The following is a 27,699-nucleotide window of genomic DNA, read 5'->3' as shown; positions in this document are numbered from 1 at the left end:
ACGGCACCACCTCAAATGCCTCAAACACCGCCATTAGTGCAAGGTAGGCGAAAAAACCTTCCTTTCCCGCAGCCAATCTGGGAAAAAAGGTAAAAAATTCCTACCTGGCTCTGGAACAGCAGCCAGCTAGTCCTGCACTAAAACAGGGAGAGGTGGGTGGGCCGAGCTCTTTGCAACTGCGGCCAGGGGAGAACGGAGCCACCGAAAAACGGCCCTTGGCTCCGCCCCCTGGCCAATGCCCCGGATGCCCGGGAAGGAAGGGAGCCTGCCTCCTTTCCACCAGGCGGGGCAGCAAAGTTAGACTCCCTGCCGAGGCTGCAAGCAGCTGCAGGGTGAGTCTTCGAGTTTTAAAAGAGATCGGAAGGCTTTGTCAATTTCCCCTCTGTACAGAGCCAGGGAGATGGCTGCTCAGGGGGGTTGTTTATTTCTTCTTTGCCTCTTAAAAGGCCTTCCAGAGGCAAAGAGGAAATTAACAAACCCTCTGAGCAGAGATCTCCCTGGCTCTGTAAAGAGGGGAAATTGACAAAGCCTTCCGTTTTCTTTTAGAACTCAGATTCCCATCTAACATTGCGACTCCCTTCACGTGCTCCTCCTCGTGTAATTCATCTCTTGTAGCTTGGCTCGTAGTCTTCAACATGCACAATTCTTCCTTCCTTCCTTCCTTCCTTCCTTCCTTCCTTCCTTCCTTCCTTCCTTCCTTCCTTCCTTCCTTCCTTCCTTCCTTCCTTCCTTCCTTCCTTCCTTCCTTCCTTCCTTCCTTCCTTCCTTATTTTCACTGTGGAATCCTTTAAACTTTGAAGGGAACCAGTGCAGCAGTTAGGATCAATTGTCCCCGAATCCTCCACCTGTTGGCGGGGGTTGAGGGGGTTGAGTGATACTGAGGCCCAAGGCAGAAGTCTAGTATGGAGCCAAGCAAGGGACAGCCCAAGCAAGTGGAAGCCATTGCTGGAAGCCAACTTCCTGAGCCCTTGAAGGAGTGGGCACAGGCAGCCACCACCAAGCTGTCTACCTGAGCCTCTAACAGAGTAGGTGCAAGTGGCAGTGGCAGGAGCCTGCTATTTTCTCTCTCTCTTCTGTTGAGAGACACGGACTTTTACCCTCCCCCCAGCATGGGTCCCAGGGCATCTGCCTCATTTCCCATTGGCTAAGACCGCCCCTACCAGTTGGTGTAGTGGTTAAAGAGTGGCGGGACTCTAATCTGGAGAACCGGGTTTGATTCTCCACTGCTCTGTTTGAAGCCAGCTGAGTGGCCTTGGGTCAGTCACAGCTCTCTCGGAGCTCTCTCAGCCCCACCGGATGATTGCTGTGTGGATAATAATATCATACTTTGTAAACTGCTGAGTGGGTGTTAAGTTGTCCTGAAGAGCAGTATATAAATTGAATGTTGTTGTTGTTGCTGTTGTTTTTTTTTTTTTTGAAAAAAATTTATTGGGTTAGAATCCGTTATTTTTACATTTACATTCAATTTTCCCCAAATTTTTCATTTCTAACCCCCTCCCTTTCCCCCCCCCTTTTGTTGACTTCCAACAGTTTTCCAACCCTTTGTCCCTTTTCCCTTACTTCTATTAAATTCCTCTATCTAACGAATATATATTCTCCATTATACTAAGCAGTACATCCTTAACTATTTTTCTTATTATATATCCAAACTGTAAGTCTTTGTTCCATCTTAGATAAACAATTTATCCCATTTTCCAATTTTAAATATTTCTATATATCATAAACCATAAAAACCTTACACATTTAAATCAAACAATTTGACTTATTCTCTATATATTACTCATTCTGTCTTTTTATAGTAATTCTATATAACATCACATAGTCAATCAATTTGACTCATCTATACCTTCAGACATTCAGTTTGGTGCATTATACAAATCTTATCAAAGAAAGAAAATATTGTTGGTTACTCAATCCTTATATTTAATCCTTATAGTTAATTATTTTCTGTCAATATTCTATTTATTAACCTATATATATCTATATATATATCAATCTGTTAATCTAACTGCTTATAAATTCACATTTATCTCTTCTCCCCCCGGTAAAGTCACCCCCCTCTACATTTTATTATACTTCAGTAGTTCTCAAACTGCCACAGTTTTCCTCCCACCTCCCATTTCTTCTCCAGATATTGTTTCAGCTTCTCCCAATCTGTGTTAAACTGCCCTGAGTCCAGATTTCTCAGTTTTCTTGTCATCTTATCCATTTCAGCCATGTACAGCAATTTGTAGATCCAATCTTCGATAGTTGGCACTTCTTGTACTTTCCATTTTTGCGCATACAAAAGTCTAGCTGCTGCCGTCATGTAAAATATCAGCGTCCTGTGATGGGCTGGAATTCCCTCCATTCCCAAGTTCAGTAGCAGGAGTTCTGGGTTCTTATTAATTTGAAATTGTAAAATTTCACTCATTTCTCTTATTATTACCCCCAGTACTGCCTGGCTACCTCACACGACCACCACATATGATAGAGGGAGCCCTCATGCTTCCTACATTTCCAGCATTTATTAGAAGTGTTCGAATTCCCTAGCGCAATCTTCTTTGGTGTCATGTACCAACGATAGATCATTTTGTAGATGTTCTCTTTGATATTTGTACATGTCGTTGTCTTCATTGTAGTCTTCCACAAGTATTCCCATGCCTCCATTGTTATTTCTTTGTTAAAATTTATAGCCCATTTCACCTTTTGTGTTTTAACTGTCTCATCCTCGGTATACCATTTCAACAGTGTTGTTGTTGCTGTTGTTGTTGTTGTTATTATCATCCTTCTATAGAGCTGTGCAGGGGGGGGGGACTAATAATATGATTCCTTACATCTTTTCTTTCCCACAGGCTTGGAACGAATTGCAAGGGATTCTTCTTATGAGCAAGAGGGAAAGGTCCAGTTTGTCATCGATGCTGTGTATTCCATGGCATACGCGTTGAACAATATGCATAAAGATCTTTGTCCAGGCTATATTGGTCTGTGTCCACGAATGAGCACCATTGATGGAAAAGAACTCCTTAGTTATATTCGGGCGGTAAACTTTAATGGTAAGTTTGCTCTCTTTATCTTCTCTAACTATACTTCTGAAGTGACAAGACGTGTTTTCATCTCTATATAGGGCACTTCTAAGCACAGTATTAGAAGTGCCACTGTCTCTTTTTCTTTTAATCAAAAACGTACGTTTTCTCACCTGCTTTGAAACCTCAAGCATATACATGTCTGCTAATGTTAAACTTTGCATGGAAAAAAAAAGGTACAAGTTAAAAATAAGTCTCTGTTGATCAAAATAGGCGACTGGGAAATCAGGAAACATCAACCAACCTGTGCAATTCTCTTCACAAGGTATGGCTGTGATCATTAACACTATCATTAGGGGAAAGGACAGCAACTCTTTTGGAAATGTGTTTAAACTCTATTAATTGTGTGTCTTTAATAGAAGGTTATTTGAAGTCAGCTTCATTTTTAAAGATGGCTAACAAAGGTATCATTTCTGCCTGAACCTTTTATTTTTCAATTCCTTTCTAATTTAGCCATTTCTTTGTGTATTCCAAAGTATACACAATAAAATATTGTACGATTGACAACTGGCTGGGGAGGACATACATCTAATGACTTAGAGTCTCTCTACACAAGACATCTTACATGGGGGCGCTCAAGTGAAGGGAGGTGCAATTTTAAAAGACAGTGTAATTTAAAAAGACAGAGCCAAAGCCTCTATCTCTACACAGAGCAGGCAGAGATTGCTTCTCAGAGGGTTTGTTAATGTCATTTTCACCTCCCAAAAGGGGAGGTGAAATTGACAGAGCCTTCCGGGAGGCGAAGATGAAATGAACAAACTCTCTGAGCAGCAATCTCCACCAGCTCTGTCTTTTAAAACTATGCTTCCTGGCTAACATTGCTTCTCCCTACACTTGAGCATCCCCATGGCTTTTTTTCAGCAGGAACGCGGTGTAACAGAGTTCCAGCACCTCTTGAAAATGGTCCCATGGCCGGTGGCCCCGCCCCCTGATCTCCAGACAGAGGGGAGTTTAGATTGCCCTCCTCGCCAGTGGTGCATAGGGCAATTTAAACTCCCCTCTGTCTGGAGATCAGGGGGCGGGGCCACCAGCCATGTGACCGTTTTTGCTGAAGGCAATTTAAACTTTTTTTAAAAAAACCTTGTTCCAGCTGACCCAAAGCGACATCATTCTGTGGTCCTGAGTTCCACCACTGAGTTCTACCACCTCTTTTGCCAGAAAAAAGCCCTGAGCATCCCCATGTGAGATGTCTTGTGTAGAGAGACTCTTAAGTTGGTGAGAAGGCAAGAGAGGGAGATAAAATTCCTTACAAGATCTGGTTCCCTGCTGTAAAAATTACGACTGTGCTGGATTATTTGCCAAGGAAATCATGCAAGGTTCCTTACAGTTTTATTCTTTCTGCCAGACATGCCGACAAACCATAGGCAGAGTTGTACTGTCTATCACACTACACTCCAGTGACCTCAGCTGCCAGTCACCTTTCAAAAAGCGCAAGGTCATTTTTTATTTGGCTTCCAAGTGGAAACTGCTTTTGCTTCAGGTAATGCACCAGAAAGACCATTTGGTTGATAGGCACAATTTGTTGAGGTTTGCAATATTTCCCCCCTAAGAAAAGTTCTTTGTGGTTTCCTTTTTGAAATTCCCATAAAAGAGATTTTAGTATTCATGTATTAAATAAAGAAACAGGGGCTGGCTGGGAATATTCCCCCTCCTTAAAATACACACACCACACATCATGACTGTGTATTTTGCTGTAAATGTAGTATTGCGATTAATGGGATCGAAAGCTTCACTGGATGAGGTGTACAGGAAAGGGTTTTTATTTGGTCAGTACAGTTATGATCAAACCATGGAGTAATTTAATTTGAGACCTTTGTAACCCTTACAGCAGGCAAGGAGATGAGGAACACCTGCTTTATTTTGAACAACAAATCTTGAATTGATATTTTTAAACCCATGGATTTATTGACTGTGGGGGAAAACAGTGATGTGGTTATTAAACCTTATTTTATATTCATCCATACTTTGAAATGAAATAATTTACTGTGCACTCTGTGAGGTAGGAATTGCTTTTATAGTCTGTAATTAAGTGGTGCCTAGCTTGTGCGTGCACAGATCTATGATCGTAGGATTGTTCAGAACCATTATTGTTAAATACTGTCTCACTTTTTAGTTTCTGTCCTCAAGTGATGCAGAACATGAGCTCAGGTGACTGACAGAAGGTCTCTGTTCTCTCTCTCTGTCTCTCTCTAGCATGGGCAGAGGGTGATTGCTTAAGTTAAAGGTACACCCAAAAGCATTCTACTGCGTTGTGGCTCAAAATAAATGGGTCTGAACGTTCCTTACAAGGAGGTCTACACTTTCTGACTCGATTACCTCCAAAAAGAGACTGATTTGAGGTTCATATTATTGTTGAAATGGTCAGTGGCTTTAAACAGGGATTGCCCTATCCTTGGTGGCTGGAGAGTAAAGATGGACACGATCTGCATTACAATAAAAAAAACCCACGATAATGGCAATCACCCGATCATGACCTGGTGGATCGTTGTCTTCCATAGCAAACGATCCAGTGGTCGGGAAGGGGCTGGACCTGGGCTGGACCAGGGTGATCATGATAGGATCGGGAAGCTAGACATTCAGGCACCAACAATCTATTCCTCTGGCAACGGAGGCAGGGGAATGCCTGAGCTGTTTGCCCTCCTTCTTTCACGGAGGTTTCATGCTGCACACAGAGCAAAAGAAATTGAAGGCAAGAAACTTGAAAATATTTCCCCTAGCGAGGAAAAGCAAACAGTTGTGAGTGAAAAGGTGGCTTCCTGAGAAAAATATAAGCAAAGTGATTGGGAGAGGAAGGGGTTAAGAGAGAGAGAAAACAAAAAAACCCTGGCTTTGAGAGCGGCTATCAGCTGAAGCTTTTTTGCGCTCCTCTCCTCCTGAGTTCATTCAGTGCATTGAAAGAGTTAACACTGAAAAGAGATCTCTCTCTCGTCCTGGCTTCTCAGCCCAGCAAACTGCATCCCTTTTGCAAGCAGTTGAGAAAGAGAAGGGGGAGAAAGTGTGCAAAAGAAAATACAGCCGCCTTTAAACTCTCAGCTGGTGGAACTCTAATTAGACAGGTGGTACAAATGATTTGGCTTTTTCATGACTAGAAGGGTAATACTTGGTAAATAGAGGGCTCAGAGGAGCTGAGTGGGAGTGTATACTCTCCCAGATCATGTCCAATGCCACAAAACAGGACCAAAAGATCTAAAATATGGTAGCCTTTTTGTTTTGTTTCAATGTAAAAATCATATGAATTCATGAGGATCTGTGTCTCAGATTCATGTTTTTTCACCGTGGCAGCACCAAATATTTTTGGATCTGTGTTTTTTATATTTAAGTCTGTGGACCTGGCTGTGATATGTGATATTATGTTTCATATGTGTTTTTCCTATTTAAAAAACCATAGGATCCGTGAGAATCCGTGTGGATCCTGGTTTTACTTTCTTCCTGTTTAAAATATGCTTTTGGAAGACTGGCTGCTTGCTTTTAAAATTGGGTGGGGAGGAATGGAGGATTCTATCCCTGCTTTTTTAAAAAAGCTGGCTGAAACTTGTTGACGGGGTGTCTCTCTCTCTATTTGGAGAGGCAGGGATGGGTGAAAAACTCCCCCCCCCTGCTCTAAGTGTGTGTGTGAGAGAGAAAACGTCCCCTCCCTGAGGGGAGGCGGCTCGTCGCTGGGTTAAAAACTCCCCCCCTCTGCTCTAAGTGTGTGTGTGTGGGGGGCACCCCTCTGCTTTGGCCTCTCCGATCCCAGATCCCCAATCCCAGATCGGAAACGGGACTTGATTGGAGTGAATCGGTGATCTGGGGTCATAGCCAGCGCAGATCCTCGATCAGCTTGATCGGTATTTTTTTTTGGGACCGTGCCCATGTCTACTGGAGAGCTTGCCTGTTCCATACTGGGTGGCCCTTGCCCTCTCCTGGCTTTTCCTGGCATTGCTGCAGCCTGGGACAGGGCTGGAGGGAGTCCAGGCCCAGCTGCTGTCTTGCCTGCAGCCTCTGGAGGCTGGGCTGAGTGGGCAGGGCCCACTGCAAGCACCCCGGTCACTTCCAGGATGCTGTGCAGCTTTGTTGAGGCTGGTGGCTGAGCTGCCAGCCCAGGGGGCAAGGTGGCTACTCCCTGCATTGCTCTTCTTCAGGAGCTGTTGGGCTGTCCGCCTTCACCACAGGGGAGTGTGGGGCTGTCCTGGCAGTGGCGAGTCCATGCTAGTAGCTGGAACTGGTTCTGGACAAGGCGGAACCATAATAACTGTCTCTTAATTGAATGCAGCCTTTAGTAAAACACTGATCCTTTAACTAAATTAAAAATAAAATTTAAATAGATAAATCTGAATGCATGAAAGAGGGTTCAGGGGAAAGCACCCAATCAGTTGATGATTAAAGCATCCAGGCCTAAGTCACCTTTGCTTTTAAGTGCTCTTTTCTATGCTTAATCAAATTTAGAATTACTTCTTTTAAATGTTGCTTGTTTATTTGAGCTTTATTGCAAGGGAAAAAAAATATATTTTCCCAACAGCTTCATCCATGTAATATTCTGTGACACTTTCATGACAGCAGAGAGATCATATTCTCCATAGCACAGTGAACCGATATAATTGATATGACATTGGATTTTGTTTAGCTGCGTTCCCACAACTTACAATTTAAATGGAGAATGTCTCTTTTCTCAATTTGCTTTTTGCAGGGATCGCACACCAGCTCAGGAGAGCAGGCTGAGGATATAGAATGATTATTTGTCACTTTCAGAATCATTTTATGCTATTCTCTTTGGTTCGGGGGCAATGAGGAATCAAAACAAACAAAGGCATATTGAAATCATAATCAATTGCCTCTTGTACACAGATTTTTTCTGATTAATCCTGTTTCCTGCAGAAACTTAGAAGTCTTCGCTTTCTATAATACTTTAGAGCCACATATCATGCAAACCCAGGCTATAGTAGCATTACATATTTAGCTCTGCTGTCCAAGATTTGGGGTGAGTGGGGAAAATACAATAAAAATTAAAAGTGCTAGTAATTTGGTTCATTTTTTTCTGTGGCTAGATAAAAAACAGGTATGTGATACGGATATGCAATTTCTGTAGCTGCACACAATCAAGCTATGATTTGCTAACCTGTATTGTGCAGTGGTTAGCGTGTCAGAGTAGGACTTCAAACACATATTCCAGTCCTTACCCAGCCATGAAGCCTGCTGGTGATATTGAGTCACTCGTGTTACTATTAGAGTTAGGGTGAAGATGGCACCTAAATAGTAATGCAATGTGCCCAATTTTCTCATCATTTCTGACCTACTTCTTAAAGGTCCAGAGCTCTAGAAAGCCCTTCGAGGAGTTGCAGCCATTACATAACACAATAAAGGAGGGGGTTGGTCAGTGTGCATTGCGTAACTGCCCCTTAAGCACCGTGTTTGATGCAATCAGTCCTTAATATGAAGTTCTCTTGTAAGGTGTTGGGCTTCTGTGGATTCAAGCGAAAATGGAACATTAATTCATATAGGCACATTTTGCTCCAAGGCAGTTTTATAAAGTGATTAAGCTGTCAACTTCCTTCCATACCAATCATAAGCAGGCAGTGTGGGTAGAACAGAGACTTCCTTGGGGTAATGGGATAACGCGGATAGAATTGATTCACCTGCCCACTGTTAATGCCGCTTGTCTGCATCAAAACATAGAACAGTCATAATCAGCCTGGGATGATGAGAGTCTGGAGCTGGATTCTCATGAGACCGAAGGCTGCATCCACACATTGCCGGATATTGTGCTATCACTGTACTATAGCCATTGTTTACAACCGGATTTTCCTGTGTGGACAAGATGATCCTGTTGCAGCCTTGCAGTCTAATCTTCAAAGACACAATTCACACGAAAGGGTCTTTGTATTAATAGTACATTTAAGAGATTAGCACCATATCCACATCTTAACATCACTGGATCTTCCAGCTGTACAATTGCCTCATATTTCTACACTAGTGTTGTGTCCTTGAGCGCTTAAGCAGTTCTTTGCTGGAGTAACAACATGTAAGACTAGATTACCAGATGAGTTTGAAAATCCCACTAGTGATGCAATCCAAAACAGTTACACCTTTCTAGGTCAATTGACTTCAACATTTATAGAAGGTGTAACTCTTCTTAGATGAGCTGTCAGAAGAACCAGCTGGCAAAGAATTGTAAATAGTTTTTTTCCTGATTAATACATCCCTGTTTGTTTATTCATTCATTTGTGTTTTTATTCCATCCCAGTTGTGGACCTTAGGCTTGGATAAAAATGGAAACAAATTTAAAATGTACAGTTAACTTCCTTCCCAAAAGGCCAGCTACCACATAAAAATATGGTGGAAGCATACTTGAAGGCTTTTGACCGATTTTAGAAATATTTGAAACCTCAAAACTTCTGAAAATCCCAAATAAATGCATAATGTTAGGGTGAACAGTTCAGTGTGCAGTACACAGGCAAAGGAGATTTTAAGATGGTTTGTGCAATTCGCAGTTAAGCAAGTAAAAAATATTTTTGACTGATGTGTGTAGTCATGGTATTCTATGAGAAGCAAAATGCCAAAGAATGCTATAATATAAAGGCATGAGCCAAGAGGAGACAAAAACTTATTCTATAGGACTATCATGTGTTCCCTTATACAGTGGTATTTTGTGCAAGGAATTCTGCTTAAACCAATTCTCCATAATAGAGCATACCTCTATTGGTTCAACATCTCACTGGAATATGGCAGGTTTGAATGTGAAATAAATTCAGTTTTGGCATTCTAATTAGAATAGTAATGCAAGGGAAGGCATTGTTTACTTGTCTAACTCTTAAGATACATGGATGTTATTCCAAAGCATTCTGCCAACGTTAATATACTTTCCAGCTTGTTGGGGTTTATAATGGGAAGCAGATGATGAAAAGCATAGCCTCCGAGAGAAATCCGCATTCAGAGGGTCGCAAAATATGTGAGGCAGGGATTGAGCTCACGCCCACCATGGTTGTTTTCATCATTCAGCCTTCTGTACCAAGGGGTACACGTACGTGTATTTATGGTGGCACTCTCAGCAAAGAAAACAGACACATATAGCAGATTTAGAAAGAAGCAGTGCACTAAAAAAAGAAATCGGTGTATTAGGATCTGGGTGTCCAGAATGCCTTATATATTCGGTATTCCTGATACTCAGGTCCAAAAATACCAGTTTAGTATTCAGATGATCCGGGTTTTATTCAGGAATCCAAATGTATTTGGCTCCATTAATCCCCATAGGGGAAATGATCGATGGTGGGGGTTCCTTCCTGTCCACTGCAGACACCTCAAAGTTTCAAGAAAATTGTGGCCCTAGACTTTGTGCTTTCCAGCACAAAGAAACCTTGACCAAACACACAGGGGACAATACCTGGCTAAAAGCCAGTCCCAATGCAAGCTTAACCAACAAAGCCCAATGGAACCAATGCTAATCTGAAGAATCCCAGCAGCAGAACCAATGTCAAACCAGAGAATCTCAACAGAACCAAAATGAAGCAAGGGGCACTGTTGCAAGCCCAAGAGAACCAATGCCACTCACAGGTGCCAGGAAGAACCCAGAGCCAATGCAAGCCCAACAGAACCAACATCAAACTACAGAATCCCAGCATCCATTTTGGCAAGCCAGTAACACCAAGGAAGCAATCCAGACCTGACAAAGATATCTGCAAAGCAAGCAACACTGACACAAGACACACACATAGTAATGCTGCCCCCCTGCCCCCTCCTCCTGTTGCCTGGAAAGCCTGGGAAACAATCTGCTGCAACATTTAAAATGTGATAACCAGATATATTCAGATCATTTGGGGATGTTTATTATTTGGGATCATTTGGGAACATTTATCCAAATATAATCAAGTAAGACGCTATATCTGGATATAAGCGTATCTGGAAAAGGGGATTTGGGGGGTATATATTTGGCTTGGGAATATAAAAAACACAAATGACAGCTGTGCAAGCCCGGCTGAAGTGAGGAAAATTAGTTAGAAGCCTTAAACTAGCTGAAGGTGCAAAAGAAAAATGGAAGGCTGAACCCTCCCTCCCAGGAAGAACATCAGCTTTGACTGGGAAAATCAGATGGCCCCCAGTGATCAGCCAGAGAGTGAGCAGATGTAGCGAACTTGCTCCTACTAGTTCTGCTAGGGAAAGCATCCTCTAACATGAACTACTGCCTGGGTCAGCAAAAGTGTGGTAACGCTTCCCTTAAAAGTGTGGTAACGCTTCCCACAACTTGGAGGGGCTTCTAAATTCCACACTGCTCTTACAGAAATAGGTATCTGCCTTTTAGCACCTGAGGCTAATTCACCAGTTCCAGCTATTCCTCAAGTAATCTGACCTCAGGCCACAGTTCCATCCAGACTAGATTAATCTAACACATTTATTAATTTACTTCTTTTATAGTCCTCCTTTCTCATTGAGCCTCAGGGTGAATTACAGAATTAGAAAAGGATGCAGTGAAGACCTGTATAACCCATGCAATGGATGGAGCAATAAAACAGGATTATAAAAGGAGGGAGCACTGAAATAAAAGCAGCAGAACACATCCAATAAACATTTCTGTTTTATCGAATATTCCCCTTTGTACTTCCACCCTGTTCCCTTTCTAAAAATGCCCCCTGAACAACTCCATTTCGCATATTTTGTGAAATGATAAGATCATGAGAACCCCTTTGGTTTAGCAATTAAGGATGGCAGGGCTCTAATCTGGAGAGCCGGGTTTGATTCCCCACTCCTCCACTTGTAACCAGCGGGGTGACCTTGGGTCAATCACAGCTCTCTCGGAGCGTTCTCAGCCCCACCCTCCTCACAGGGTGATTGCTGTGAGGATAATAATAATACTCAATGTAAATCGTTCTAAGTGGGCATTAAGTTTACCTGAAGGGTAGTATATAAATGGAATGTTGTTGTTGTTGTTGTTGTTATGATTATTTCCTAAAACCGCAATTCTGATCCTTTTATTTTAAAGATCCTTTATTTTAAGGATCCTTTTATTTTATTACTGAGTGTTTCCATTTAACTATCACTGTACTCCCTTGATAAACATGCCCTCCAGAACACTTCCTTTTTGCACATTTTGCAGAATCCTAGAAGCATGGGTTCCTTCTATGTGGGAATGTCCTTGGGGACAGTCCAAAACTCCACTTGGTGCAATAAGGACTCAGACATATCACAATTACCATATCAAGTCAGTGTATGTCTGTTTCAGTGGCTCCAGTTGATTCAAGGTTGCTGGTGTTGACCTTGAGAATCTTATACAACTTGGGAGCAGAGTCTGTACAAGACCGCTTCCACCCATATCAACCTGCCCTTGAGATCCATGAGTGGTGCCTCCCTGTTGGAATCTGCTTCCAGTGAGAGGGGTTTTTCGTCTACTTTCTCCATGCTGCAGAGCCCACACAAGCCTTCTAGGCAGATATAAGGCTTTTCTTTCTGGACAGCCTTTGGGCTGGGTTACAACTTACAAGGCAGATGGTGCCTGTTGTTTTACCCAAAATGTATATTCATTTTTTAGTTGGATTTGGTGTGGGGGTATTTAGGTGGGAAAGTAGTTGATATTTATTCCAGAGTAAACTAATTATGCACAACTGATAAAAAATGATGTCTGTTGTAATGGTAAATATTTCAGTTGAATTCCATTACTTTGATTGTGAGGAGGTGGGAGACAGTTGCAGTTTAGTCTTGAGTGGTAAGAAACGATCAGTGAAACTTGGAATTTTGAGTCAAACTAGACTTGTTAAAAATTAGATACCAGAAATTAAGGGCAGGGCAGTAGGTATGATGCTCTTCTCCCCAACATATTCAGTGATCATCTGATAACGGCAGGAGAAAGTTTACAATATGAGGATTTGTGCCCAGGTTTAAGCCTATTTTTAACTTAATGTAGTGGTAAATTCACCACAAGGCCAATTTTGTATAGTATATATTTCATGTAAGTGTAGTCTGACATAGCGAGAATTAGTATTTACCACTTCAGGGCATACTCTGTTTTAAAATAGTTTACCCTAGTATACTAAAATACCATATGTCACCATGCTCACATGGTGAGCAGTCTACTGAAATATTTCTCATATGAAAGTGTTTATTCTAGGACTGTGCCATGGTGCCTTTACCAGCAACCAGACTAATGTGGAAATCAGGATGTGATATTGATGGAGGGCAGGTATTTAAGAATATGGAATATACACAGACATATGAACATAAAAATTTCTCACTTCTTGATCCTGGTAGCCTTTTAAGATAGTTTCACCTCTTTTAAGGAGGTGTGGTAGAGGGCTGACGTCTGAAATGTGTCATTAGAATCAGTTTCTGTGCAGGGAGTTTATGATTTAGTATGAAAAGCTTGGGAAAAAATCATGCAAAATTAGTCTCCCATTTTCACTTATCAAAACATTTAGTAAAACATTTAGTAACATATAGTAAAGAATGGATTTACTCTGGGCATATCCCACATGCAAATTAGTTTAATGGTATTTCTTCCTTTGCAGGATATCTGGGAACTGCTGTTCTGTGAAATGGGATAGGGAATCTCGCTCAATACCTTCCACAAACTCAAGCTCCCAGGATTTATTTGGAGAAACTTATATTAGCATAGGACTCTTGTAAATGTATGTTGGTAGGGTGCAGATTGCCTGTTACATCTTTTCTTATTTTAGATTATTTAAGATGTGGCACTGATCTGCAACATAAAGTATGTTTAAGTGCATAATTACCTTCAATGACTAAAGTAAGATCTGAGAGTCTACAGTTGTATTTGAAGAAAGCCTTATTGTTATTACATAGTTGTGAACTTCAGAATAAAGAGTCAGCTTGCGTATGTAATACCAGATGGAATGGAATGTGACCGCATATTTACTGCCACTGTATATTTATCTTTTTAAAATTCTCCTGACTATTTGGATTGGCAGTGCACAATCAAGTAAGTGGGCAGGTCAGAAAGAAAGGGCTATACTGTAACAAAATTGGTTCAGATAAATACTAGGGTAAAGGGTTAGGGACTGTGGTCTGTACTATTGTGTATAGTTTGTACTACCTGTTTCTGTAAGTAGTTTCAGGTGGTTAGCTGTGTTGGTCTGCAGTAAAAAAGCAAGATTCATGTTCAGTAGCACCTTAAAGTCCAACAAGATTCTCAAGGTATATTTTATTTTTTATATCATTTATCGTCTGCCTTTCTCACTGAGACTCAAGGCGGGTTATACAGTGTGAGATTAGTATAGTCAATATCAAGGACATTTCAATAAACAATGTAATAGGCCATATAAATGCCAATTTGCAAAGAGATAACATCAGCAAAAATCCAATACAGAGTAGAAAAAATGCTAAAACAGAGCATAAGCAATTCTAAGATCGACATTAAATAACATAGAACTATCCAGTAGGATCATACTTAAAGAAACAAATAGTACAAATTTGCATATATTTAAAGCAACAGATAGGACATAAGGCGAAAGATAGTACATAGTGGCATGTAGAAGTGAAATCTTTAGTCCTTATCTCTTTGGTGAACCATCTTCTTGAGACTACCTCCTTACCGTAGAGCCCTCCTATCTGAGTAAAAAGCCCTCTTGATTAATTAAGTTTTGCATCTTTTGTGGAAAGCTTTCAAGAGAGTCAAAGCTTCCTTCATCAGATGTAAAAGCATATAGCCTCAAAATTTTATTGGTCTTTAAGGTGCTACTGGACTCAAGTCTTGCTGTAAGTAGGATCTTACTATGTACCTTTTAATTTTTTTTAAAAAAAAATATTAAAACAGAAGAGATACAGAAAAAAAGAGAGGAACAAAGGAAGGGGATGAGAAGTCCAAAAATATATATACAAAGGAAATACTAAGCAACATGCTACAAGGATTATCAAAATACAGAGTATACAAATCATCACCTTTAAAATATTAGAATAATATCTGAGACTATTTAAGGTATATATTTTCAAGTAAATGGCACATGTAGAATTCAAACCTATTTCTACTTCTTATCTTTCAAAAGAAAAAAAGAAAAACTCATTATTACCCCTATCTTATCATAACCTTTTACATATATATTTCTTAACAATGACAATACTAACTTCTTAATAATAGTCCAGTTTATCTATCATACATCTATCATATCTATTAATTATCTTGATGCCACTAACTATTGTAACATTTAAAAATGTTAGGATAATATTAAGATTATTTAATGTATATTTTTTCAGATGGACAACACATGCAGAATTAAAAAATGGAGAAAAAAGCATTATTACCCCTTTCTTATCATTACCTTTAACTTATATATTTCTTAACTATGTATCTTTTTCATTGGTTGATGGGTGATGTTAATACTTATACTTGCTTCAGTTCTGTTTTCAGATTTTTAGTTGGTTCTGATTTCGACAATCAAAATCCTATTGTGCTTTTATTGGATGTTCCAATAACTCTGTGTAATCCTCCTTGAGTCCTACTGAGAAAAGTGGACTTTAAATAACATTAAAAAATAAATACATGTATGCCGTATCATCATTGTGTTTATACGTGCAATTCAAAGTGTTACACTCTTCTAAGCCCATAGATTTCAATGGATTGAGGAATGCACTCTGTTTAGGATTGCACAGCAAGTTTAATTTTTAAAAATCCTTATTATAAAGTTTAAAAAGAGACCTGCAGATCTGATAGCAGAGAAATTATAGAAGGTTCTTTAAAGAACACTGAATGTTAGTAGAAAGAGCCTTCACCTACATTTCATTTATGTAAACGGAAAGTTACTGGCTAACTCAATGAAACAATGAAAGTCATTCTTCAGGCAGGTCACCAGCAGTGACGAATTGTCTACATTCCTCTTTTGAAAAGAAATCAGCAGCTGCTTAAATGTTAAGAGGATTCAGGTAGACACAATTCTCTTAGGCAACAATTACGGACAGGATAAATTTATAATTAGCAGGCATTGTGTGTTTTGTGAAAAGCTAATATTTAATTATTACTTTGGCTCTGGGGATTTTGGTATTTATGGGCAAAATTGCATGTCAAATTTCTGCCCAAGAACATTGGGCCTGACAGTCAATAATGATAGCGTCAAAATCCAGTGAAAGGAAATCTAAAACTGCAACATTCTAAAAGAATCAAAAGGAACTCCACCAACAGATAAAAACACCTGGTACATACAACTGAGTATCTGGAAAGCAAGTCGGATGTGATAGGCAAAGTGCTAGGCTTTATCTCAGGGTCAAACCACACGAGACAAAATGCACTTGAGTTACACTCGAATTACACTCCAATACACTCAAATTACAAAATACACTTGAATTACCCATGTCGTCCGAGTGTATTTTATCTCATGCAGTGAAACCCTCAGTGCAACTCTGTGCTCTACCGTAAGTTCAGCTTGGTTGGGCACTTGTTGAGGCCCACAGCATGGCAGTGTACCCACCATTGATCCCATTGACCGGAGATGCTGAACTTATTCATTGCCTGCCGGGTTCCAGCTATTATCTCACATTTCTTGATGGATGCACCTGGGCAAGCAGTAAGCCACTACTCTCTCAGGCTTGCACTCTGATCCATCCAGATGACTCTTCCATCAGGCAGCGGAAGATGTCCTTATTGCAGAGCCAGTTTGATGTAGTGATTAAAAGCGGCAGGACTCTAATCTGGAGAGCCAGGTTTGATTCCCCACTCCTTCGCTTGAAGCCAACTGGGTGATCTTGGGTCAGTCACAGCTTCTTGGACCTCTCTCAGCCCCACCCACTTCACAGGGTGATTGTCATGAGGACAATAACAACACACTTTGTAAACCCCTCTGAGTGGGCATTAAGTTGTCCTGAAGGGCAGTATATAAATTGAATGTTATTATTATTTATAGTTATTATTATGCAGGGGCAGCCAGAGCCACAAGACTTGGGGGCAATTCCCCATTTTGTGGTTGGAGAGATGCTTTGGGAAGTGCAGCAGAGACTCTCACTGGCTTTTGGACACTGCTTCTTTCTATATATGCAGTATATGCCTGCTGGCATGTAATTCAGGTGTATATATGTATATGTTTATACGTAGTGGTGTGTATATGGAGGATGAAGCAAAGTGGTACGCCTTGTGGGAGAGGGCACTGGAGGACATCCAAGGTGGCCAACACCTAAAGTCAGCCCTATTTGGCCATGAAATTCCCCATGAAACTTTGGTCCAATTGCACATTCTCAGCCTACCATACCTCATTGCCTTTTTTGTGAGGAGCAAATAGAGCTTTGCATTGAGATATCTTTTCAGAGGAAAGGTGGGTTGCAAAGGCAGTTAAAAAGCAGTGGGATAACAGTAGCTTGAGCTGGACTCTGTCCATACTAGCACAATCTATTAACATGCCACTCCAAGCAGATGACAAATTCCATCTGAAACTAGGGTTTAGTTTCTTCCAGAGTACTCTAGAGGTAAGATTTAGCGTCTGCTTTCTAGGCCAAGATTCAGCCCTGGAAATATGGAGCAGAAATTGTGAAAAGTGCCTTCAGGTCAGAGCAGAGTGTACTTCCTTCACCTCTACAGAAAGTCCCACATACATTAGAGTCAGAAAGGTCAGAGATCCAGTGGAGTTAGCCATGTTAGTCTGCAGTGGCAAAACAGCAAGAGTCCAGTAGCACCTTTAAGACTAACCAACTTTGTTGTAGCATAAGCTTTTGAGGACCACAGCTTGATGCATCTGACGAAGACAGCTATGGCTCTTGAAAGCTTATGCTACAATAAAGTTGGTTGATCTTAAAAGTGCTACTGGATTCTTTGCTAGAAAGGTCAGAGACAACTTTTCCCAGATAGTACGTTAAGCTTTCTAAGGCTAAATGCCAACACGTTGGTATCTTCTGTGCCTCCTAATATTTTGGGTACAATTTCTCATTGTGATGTTGGTTCTCATTTTTGAAAAATGAAAACATCCACTGTGTTGAATTTCAGGATTTCACCTTTATGAATTTAACTGGTGGCTCATGACAGGCACAGGTTGGATTCCCAAAAGATGGCCATCATTTACACTATTTGGCATAAGTTTGGTGTAGTGATTAAGACCATGGGACTCTAATCTGGAGAGCTGGGTTCAATTTCCCACTCCTCCGCTTGAAGTCAGCTGGGTGACCTTGGGCTAGTCACGGCTCTCTGGAGCTCTCTCAGCCCCACCCACCTCAGAGGGTGTTTTGTTGTGGGGATAATAATGGCATACTTTGTAAACTGCTCTGAGTGGGCATACTTTGTAAACTGCTCTGAGTGGGCGTTAAGTTGTTCTGAAGGGCAGTATATAAATCAAATGTTGTTGTGGTGGTGGTGGTGGTGGTGGTGATGATGATGATGATGATGATGATGATGCAGTGTTAGTTAATACCATCTGGCAATTGGGTTCAGTGGTATGTATTCTGCCATTCCATGCCAGGAACGCAGAATTTTCTTGGGTTCCTCTCCATTCCTGAAGCTCCTTCCAACCTTTGGAAAGATAATTTCCAGGATCATGGAACTCACATGGAGGAATAGTCATACATGTTACGGGGAGGGGGGAAGTGAGGAACGCATTCTTCATTCCTCTTCTGCAAGCACAACTCCAGTAAAGAAAGGGTTCAGTTTAATTCTCTTGTCCTTCCTCACCCAAGCCTATGAATTTACACGGCCATCCCTCTGCATGGATCCGCATGGACTCCAGGAATTATCCTTCTGGGTGTCAGAATGGGCTTCAGAAATGGAGAGGAATGCTGGAAAACTTTTATGCATAACTGGTTAGTACATGCTGATATATTTAACCAACATCAAGTATATTTGGCATGCAATTATAATGATATGCCTATTGCTTCAATTTGGGTTGGTAAGGAGATTCGTCCTAGAAACCTTGTATTAGTAATAACATTTTTAAATTATATCATTGCAAACTCCATGAGTACCAGAAGATCAGGATTACATGCACCAGTGACTTTTCACATTAAGCTTTATTCAATCCATGCGAATTTCTTAATGTTATTAACTTTTATAATTACATTGAAGTTTAATCAATAACTTAGTTTAAGTTCCTGAAAATGGAGATCATCGTTCCTTGTTGGCCTTTGGGAGAAATAATGTTATCATCTCCCATACTGAGGTCCTCTGTCACATGCTATATAGTTTCAGCATGGAGGTTTAGTGTTACCTTGGTGGCTTCCCAGACTACAATTTATAGTCAGTATTCAAGTACAGAGCCCCATCAAGTTTTGATGGGAAATGTAGGCAACTTGGCGGAATGTTGGACATGTAACAGTTGAAAAGTCCATTGCACAGCAGTTGGAGAGCCAAGCTGCAAGACTAGAATGCCTACATTTCCCATCAAAACTTGAGGGAAGCTGACAAGTGTCCAACCTGTGTCATTCATCACTTGTAGTTTGGCCCTTCTATCCTTCTGAAGACTGAGAAGTCTTCTATCCTTCTGAGGTCGGTAAAATGAGTTTCCTGTGGGTAAAGTGTAGATGACTGGGGAAGGCAATGGCAAACCACCCCGTAAAAAATCTGCCAAGAAAACGTTGTGATGTGACATCCCCCCATGGGTCAGTAATGACTCGGTGCTTGCACAGGGGACTACCATTACCTTTACCTACAAGTATTGAAGTACTAAATAATTGATTCTTGTGTCCATTAGAACCTATAAGACTAAAAAAAATTGTGGTAGGTTATGAGCTTTTGTGAGTCAAGGCTCACTTCTTTAGATACAGCCATCTGAAGAAATTAGCCTTGACTCACAAAAGCTCATACCCTACCACAAATTTTGTTAGTCTTATAGGTGCTACTAGACCACTATAGACAAACATGGGTACCCATCTTGATCTATCTTGGGTATAAAACATTTGGGTATAAAACATACAGTGTTTTAAATGCCTTGACCTGGATAGCCCAGGTGAGCCTGATCTCATCAGATCTCAGAAGATAAGCAGGGTTGGTGTTGGTTAGTAATTGGATGGAAGATGTCCAACAAAGACCAGGGTTGCAGAGGCAGGCAATGGCTAACCACCTCTGTTAGTTTTTTACCATGAAAATCTCCTAGGGATTGCCATAAATCAGCTATGACTTGAGGGCATTCTCCACCATTGTTCTTTTAAATGTGATTCTCCACTCCTCCATTTTTAGTCACAACAGTGCCATGAGTGAGATTAAACTGGGAATGAATGATTGACCCAAGGTCATGCAGTGAGCTTCATGCCTGAATATGGATCTGAATCCAAATTTCTCTGATCCTACCCCAACAGCACAACCACTTTACCACATTGGCTTAGACAGAATAAAGAATAAAAGAGTAAAAAAATATTGTGAGGAACCAGAGAATTGCTCCTAATGTTCGAGAGCGAGGATCACATTTACAGGCTGCGGCTGGAAATTCACAAATTGCCAGCAAAGTAGGATGATATGGAACAAGCCTCTGAATGGTTTCCTGTGTGTGTGACTAATATCTAATATATTGCAACTATATCTAATATATAGCAACTAATATCTTGGTCAAGGGATCATTCGGTTCCCTGATTGTTCATCGTACGTTATCTCTCATCCTGTCCATATGCTATCTGCATGTGGAGTTGGTAATGCAGTTCAAGCTAATGAACATGTATCTGTTCTTTTTCATATCTCTTTTTTATATAATCTACATATTTTTCTTCCCTTAGCTAGGCCTGCCACTTGAACCCCCAAACCACATACCTTAGAAGTTAGTTCCATAGATTTCAACTTCCCTTCTTTCCACATAAGTCCAGGGAAGATAATACTCACCAACTGAAGTAGATCTGCTTTTTATGAGCTTGATAATTAGGCTGCAATTGGCTGACTAGTCTATATTAATAAACTGTGTGTTTATGACATTCTAGAGAAATAATATTTTGACTCTAATTCTAATTGTTTAAGAGGGGAAAATATTTTTGTAGTCAGAATTTGTGGAGATGATTTTGGTGACTGTTTGTGTATTTATAAATATTATCACATTAACCAGATTAGGTTGAGTCGAATGTTATTTTGGTTGCTTTTTGTGTGGAGAAATTGGGGAGCAATTGGGGAGCAGGGGCTCACAACCTCCCATCCTACTTTTTTTGGCTGAATGCAACTGTTCACAGCCATTGTTTCCCATCCACACTACATTTTCGCCTCTGTTTTTCCTCTTTTGTATTCCTTATCAGATAATCCCAGCAATTAGGGACTAAGTGATGTGATACTGTTATTGTACACACTCAGTTAAACTGGGTTTATGCTGATGTCACTAATGGTAAATGAGTCCCTTTTTAGAATAAGGGACTGTTTCTGATTCTTGTCAGATGATAATCCTAGCCAATCAAAGTTCACTTTATCAGAAAAATGCTTTAACAACAACAACAACAACAACAACAACAACAACAACAACAACAACAACAACAACAACAGATTTATATACTGCCCTTCTGGACAATATAACATCCACTCAGAGTGAGGAGGATGGGGCTGAGAGAGCTCTGAAAGAGCTGTGACTGACCCAAAGTCACCCAGCTGGCTTCAAGCGGAGGAGTGGGGACTCAAACTTGGCTCTCCACCAAACTGGTTGAAATATTGCTGAAAGGATGAAGATCTTTTGATTCCTTTTGAAGATTTTCTCAAAGACATGTTCCCCATTTTGTCTAAGCTCTACATTTTCAAAGACCTTTTTGTGGTGGTTTTGTTACCGCTCAAAATTTTAGACCCCCTCGTTCTCCTCGTACTAAAACGTGAATTTCCCAGTACCAGTTAGATTGTAGGGGAAACTGCTGATTGATTTGGTATATTAAAAAAGGCATTTTGAGATAGCTTCCTCAAGTAGATACTCATTATTCCATCCACACAGTTGCCATTGAAAAAGAATAATTAAAGAGGGGAAAAAAAGATAAACCATGATTACCCATAGAAATGTGAAACAAATCCAGGAAAAAGAGAACGAGGAAAGCATAATCAGTTTAGCTTTATCTGCCAGACTCTATTATGAATTTTAAAGCCTACAGATGTGTTATTCAGACTCAATCTTCTGCCACTCCAGGAAGCAGAACGCTCATATACATTACCAAGATTTGCTCTGTTTAACGTAACTTTCTGGACATGGTGTCATATGCTTTATTTTTAAATACAGAGGAGGTAGTCAACAAATTTCCAGAAGCACAAATTCAGAAGCTCAAAGAAACGAAAGTTCTTTTTTATTGCACTAATAGATGCATCTAGGAAATAAAACTGATTTTAAGTTTTAGTAAATAGGTTTCCAAATAAATTAACTGCAGCCTGCAGCTGCCCTTCCAACATTTCAAGTCACATGTGATTATTCTTCTAATGAACATACGTCCTTGGATATTTTTTCTTGGAAGAATGTTAGCTTATGGAACAAACGTATCTTTTGTGCATTTCAAGCTTGAGTCCACCCTCCTCCAGTAGCCAAGAATGTTGCTGTGACTCTTGGTTTCAACCAAAATAGTAATGGAGAGGGTGGAAATGGATAAATTGACATTGTCAATGAAAGGGCAAATGGAAGAAGACATCTCTGTACCATGGGATCCCTTCTACGAATGGATGACAAATAGTTACAATGTTTAAACATAAATATGATACCAAGACTAACTGTATAATGACATCATACAACTCACAATTAAAGATGTAACAAGATGAAATATAAGAGGTAAAGAAATAGATAACAGATATTGACAAGCAAAATGATAACTGTCTCATGTTTGTATGTATGTGTGGAAAAACATTTAAAAATATTTGGGGAAAAAATAGCTTTCCTCTTATAAAACTTGAAATCGTACCCTGGCACATGTCATGTCTGCAGAATGAAACCCACCTGCATGGGTCCAATAAAGAACAGACCTTCTTACAGGGCTAGCTGGCAGTTTTATATTATTTTCATCTTTAAACATTCTGGAGCTTATTGAAATGGAAATGGGATCGCATCAGAGAATGAGTGGGTGATGCCACAGAAAACCCTGACGTAAAAATGTAGAGCTTTCTAATGTCTATTTAATTTACAGTCAATTTTGTCTGCCTTCCACTAAGTGTTGAATGATGCATTCGCTTGTCAACTGACTAGGAGAAAAATATCCTGTCTCTTTAACAAAGACTTACAGTGAAATCCTCAGCAGAGTTACCAAGCTTAGGATTTCACTGTTAATGTGTGAAAACGGACAGTTGAAGCTTTTCATGGCATGGAAATAAATAAATAAATAAATAAATAAATACCTGGGGATTTCTGCATATCAAACTGGTATTACAAGGACAGCTAAAAGGATCTGTTTAAAAATTAGTAATAGTAACCCTAGTGATGTTATCTGGATTTGTATGTGCCTATTCAGCACACATCAGTGTTGACTTGCACTTATAGCTGTGAGACATGCATTGCAGCCCCAGTTCTCAGTGTCTAATTTAAATGAGATTGCTACTTCCCCTCTGCCTCGGACCATAGATGCAAATGTGTATCACCATCTGTTGTCTTGGTCTATTGGTTATACACCACACATTCTTGTGTATTGTTGTCTCTGAATTAATTGTCTGTGTTTATAACATTTTATCGATAAATGTGTGTGTGTGTGTGTGTGTGTGTGTGTGTAAATTTCCATATAATGCTGTTCAGTCAATTCCATCATTGTGAAATGCAATCCTGGCCACATAAAGATTGTGTGAAAATAAAATGTTTGACTGTGCTGGTAGTACTCACTCCATGGCTCAAGGAGAACCACATCCACAAATCCCATCAAGCAAAAGAGCCTCAGGGGGTTGATTCAGGGGGTTCTACTCATGTTTTTATGTCCCCATGATGGCTGTATGCCCTGTGTACCATCTCACCAAACACTAATATACAAGTATTCATGGTACATGTGTACAACTTTTTGTAACTTTTTGATTACCAGAGTTCACATTACATGTGTATAACTATTACCTTTTCCATTACTAGAATAACTCTGAATATATATAGTTGTCACTCTTGGTCACTGCGGAATCTTAGCCAGTTGTATGTATCTGGAGTGAGGGGAAAGGCTTGCAAGTCAGACTTATGAAAAAATCAGTGTGCAAGTCTTCAGGTTCTCCAGAACTCTTTATTAGACTGGATGTTAAAAAATGATTCCCTATCTTAAAAGTACTGTTTACGTTGAACTCTAGTATTGCAAGAGATAGGATAGCCAGAACCTCTCTCTGTGCTAATTAGGAACGCTCTTCTAACCACAACCCCCACCAAGTAATTGCTTACCTATTTTCCTGAAACGTGAGGCAGTGCCATGTTGTGGAATGGTGCTCAGAAGAGCCACAAGTGGCTCCCGAGGCACTAAGTATCAATGAGTTATACAATAAAATGAAAACTTAAGGTGACAGGATGGCATGGAAGATAATGCAATACATTTAGAACCGTCTTGAGTAATGACGACAGCTAATTATTCCATCAATCACTTGGTTTTGTTTGAGAGAAGATTAGGCTACTGGATATCCTGCTCTATGGATGTAAGTGTCATTTAAATGTACACTTCCTTAATAAATGGAAAGCTGCTTGATTAGCTATCACTCTGATTCGGCACATAAAATTGAGGGTTTTTTTTTTCTTCTGTTGATGACAATAAAATCAGAACAAACCCTGATGGCAAAATTCTTTTCTGGGGAAAAACAGAGCTTGCAGAAGGAATTGCTTAGAGCAATTTTGTGTGTTTGTTTCTGACTTTGCTTATCCTGCAACTTCCATTCTGAGCTGCCCCACTTTTAAAATGCAATTTGGTGTGTGGTGATCCCACTGTTGTCAAATTTTGGAAGTATTCTCCTTATGGCATCTGTTCTTCATGAATGTATTTTGCAGCCTAGATGAACCAAATGCCCCATATGAGTTCACATCTTTGTGTGAATTACTAGTTGAGCGATTATGGAGGTGAAAATTAATTTATTCAGTGTTTGGTAATTGCTGTTCAGGTTTTTTTAGTTCCTTCAGGCAACACAGTGTATAGAATGTGGGTTGGATCTAAATATTGTTTTCCACCAGTAAAAAGTCCAGTTTTATGCCAATTCCTTGCTTGGCAGTGCACAAATCTATTCCAGGAATCCCATGATTCCCTGGGTCAGTGTTTTGGAGGGCACACTGGGCTGCAATGGGAAGCAGAGGTCAGGAATGCCCCATGTGTTGTGCCTTAGATCAAACCTCCTGTTCCTGGCCAGAAGTAGCATACAAGCATAAACTGGGAGCCAGTTTGGTGTAGTAAGAGCAGCAGGACTCTAATCTGGAGTGCCAGGTTTGATTCCCCCCTAGACATGGGCATGAACAGAAAAAAAACCCCGAACATGATGTTCATTGTTCATTGCCATCCACAAACAGGGACTCACGAACAACCACGAACATGGCCATGAACATGTTCATGGTTGACTGTTCGTGGGGGCCAGCAGGCTCTCCTCCAGCCATCATCCAAGTTTGGTCAAGATCCCTACTGCACCACTCCAAGAAACCTGACCTGAGCAGGCAGCAGGAAAGGTACCAATAATAAATAATAGCTTGGCCCCAGAGCCTGGCAGCAGCCCTGGAACTTGAAGCGGTAGATCCCTATCCCACCACACACAAAGAAAATTCAAGCTCCAATGCACTCTATCAAAATGCCAACAGCAACTGTCTCACCCTCTCCACTGTCTGCAAACTAAGCCAGAGCTGGGAGCCCCCCTCCCCCCTGGTCTTTGCAGACCTGCCTATCAAGCTAAATTGGGCTTAGATTGGGGTTTCCAGGGCAACAGCACGAGTTCAGACAGAGTTCAGACAATCCCTGCCTAAGTTGCCAAGGGAATTGATTGCAGGTGCCAGAATGTCTGGCTTGATGAACAGCAATGAACAGCAACGAATAAGGCTTGAAACGACCACCTGTTCATTTAGAATGGGGCCTCACAAACAGCTTGTTTGCGAACAGCAGATTGAACTGTTCATGGCTTTTTTTTGTTCGTATTGCTGTTCGTGCCCATCTCTATTTCCCACTGCTCTGCTTGAAGCCAGCTGGGTGACCTTGGGCCACTCACAGCTTCTCAGAGCTCTCTCAGCTCCACTCACCTCACAGAGTGATTGTAGTGAGAATAATAACACACTTTGTCAACTGCTCTGTGTGGATGTTAAGTTGTCTTGAAGGGCAGTATATAAATCAAATGTTGTTGTTAATGTTTAGTGGCAACGCCGGACAGGAAGTTAAGCTTGGTGGAATAATTATTGTGGAATAATGTCATTGTTCAGTGAAATGGTCATGAAAATTAGTTGTTGACCAGGGTTGTATAGTGTAATTTTCCTTGCTGTCCCTTGGGCAAATTCATTTGCATCCTTTCATAAATTTTCATAAACAGAAGGGAAGGCTGATTTTTGGTGGTCTTCCCCTCTCACCACAGACCTCTCATATTAAGCCTGTCCCTCAGTGGCAGCATTTAGAGGCTCAGGTGGTCCCTCTGAAGGAAGGAGGAGGCAAAAAATTCCCGAACCACTGATGGAACCGCCTTCCGCTAGTAGAGATTTACTCCAGGATCTAACCTACTATTACCACCTCAGTCTTGTAACAAGCCTATAAAAAGCCTCAAGCTGCGTAGAAACACATCAGAAATAAAAATACAACAGAAATGTAAATATATATATCTAGGATTTTTAAAACAAGCATGCAGTTGTAGGACTGTGGCCTTTGAATGTTGCTGATGATCAGCATCTTGTTTTTTTCTTGCTTGACTTTGCAGTCACTTTGAAGATTCTTTGGCTTAGAAGAGTCTTGAGACGAGAGCCAAAAGGTTACTGGCACCAATTCACATAATTGATTTTTAAAGCATTTTTCTAGATATCACAGTGTCAGAACTCCCAATGTATCAATTTTGCTTACAAGTAGTAAACTATCCAATGGGCTAAGTCTGCTTTAATGTGTCCAAATAAAATAAGGATTCTGTTGATGCAGTTACATTCCTTTACAATCTTCTTACAATGGTTGCAGTGTTGAATTTCTAGACCTGTCAGGAAATGGGTGTGCATGAGATCTGTCTGAGCATTCAGGTTTCATGTAAAATAGGAAGCTTTCAAAGTGCTTTAGTACTTATGCAGAACATGTACATAAGATGAAATTTTAAAAGGTTCAGTTATTTCATGAATGCAAACCCCCAGTTTGCAATACTATCTCTGCTGGAAGCTTAGAGGAAGTAGAAACAAATTTTGCATGTGTATACTTCAGGAAGGTGCTCTAAACACTTTGTCTTCAAACTGGTGACCTACAGCTCAGAGGGCCTAGATGGCACTCAACTGAGCAGACGCTTTGCATTCTTAGAAAGTGTGTTTTGTGCTGCGAATTGGGGTTGAAACCTGTCCTTCCTTCCTAAGAGTAAAGAGACTAGTTAACCTTTGAGTAAAACTATTAAGGAAGAAAACAGAATGAGCGCAGCAGCCTCTCTTGTGGACCCAAAACCATGAAACAAGCCAACAATGGAGGGACTGGAGGACAGGTAAGGGCTGTTTTCACACAGCTGGCCACAGTGGAATGGTAGTGATTTTACTCCTCTTTCCCCACAGCCAGCTTGCTCTTCTCTGGGTGCCTTGCCAATCTCAGAACAAAGCTACAAGTAACTTTCTTCATGTGGAGAACACTAGATTTTTCTTGCAAGGTTACCTGGGAAGTGATGTCTGAATGTCCCCTTCTCTGTTAGAATCGCTGCCTGAAGAGCCACAAGAGGGCTTTGTTTGGGGGCGGGCAGTTGCTA

At 40.6% G+C, this 27,699-nt stretch overlaps 1 protein-coding gene across 1 annotated transcript in view; it reads left to right on the top strand.

The window, feature by feature from the left end:
* GRM8 (glutamate metabotropic receptor 8) overlaps positions 1 to 27,699 on the top strand; it is a 717,928-nt gene that overhangs the window by 456,937 nt on the left and 233,292 nt on the right. Inside the window, exon 6 of the mRNA XM_054989107.1 lies at positions 2,835 to 3,035. Within this exon, the coding sequence (XP_054845082.1) occupies positions 2,835 to 3,035 (201 nt within the window). The remainder of the gene's footprint in view (positions 1 to 2,834; positions 3,036 to 27,699) is intronic.

This window comes from Eublepharis macularius, chromosome 9, assembly GCF_028583425.1.
Source record: "Eublepharis macularius isolate TG4126 chromosome 9, MPM_Emac_v1.0, whole genome shotgun sequence".
Lineage (NCBI taxonomy): Eukaryota > Metazoa > Chordata > Lepidosauria > Squamata > Eublepharidae > Eublepharis > Eublepharis macularius.
The sequence above is the reverse complement of the archived record's forward strand: the minus strand, read 5'-3'. Positions and strand labels throughout refer to the sequence as shown.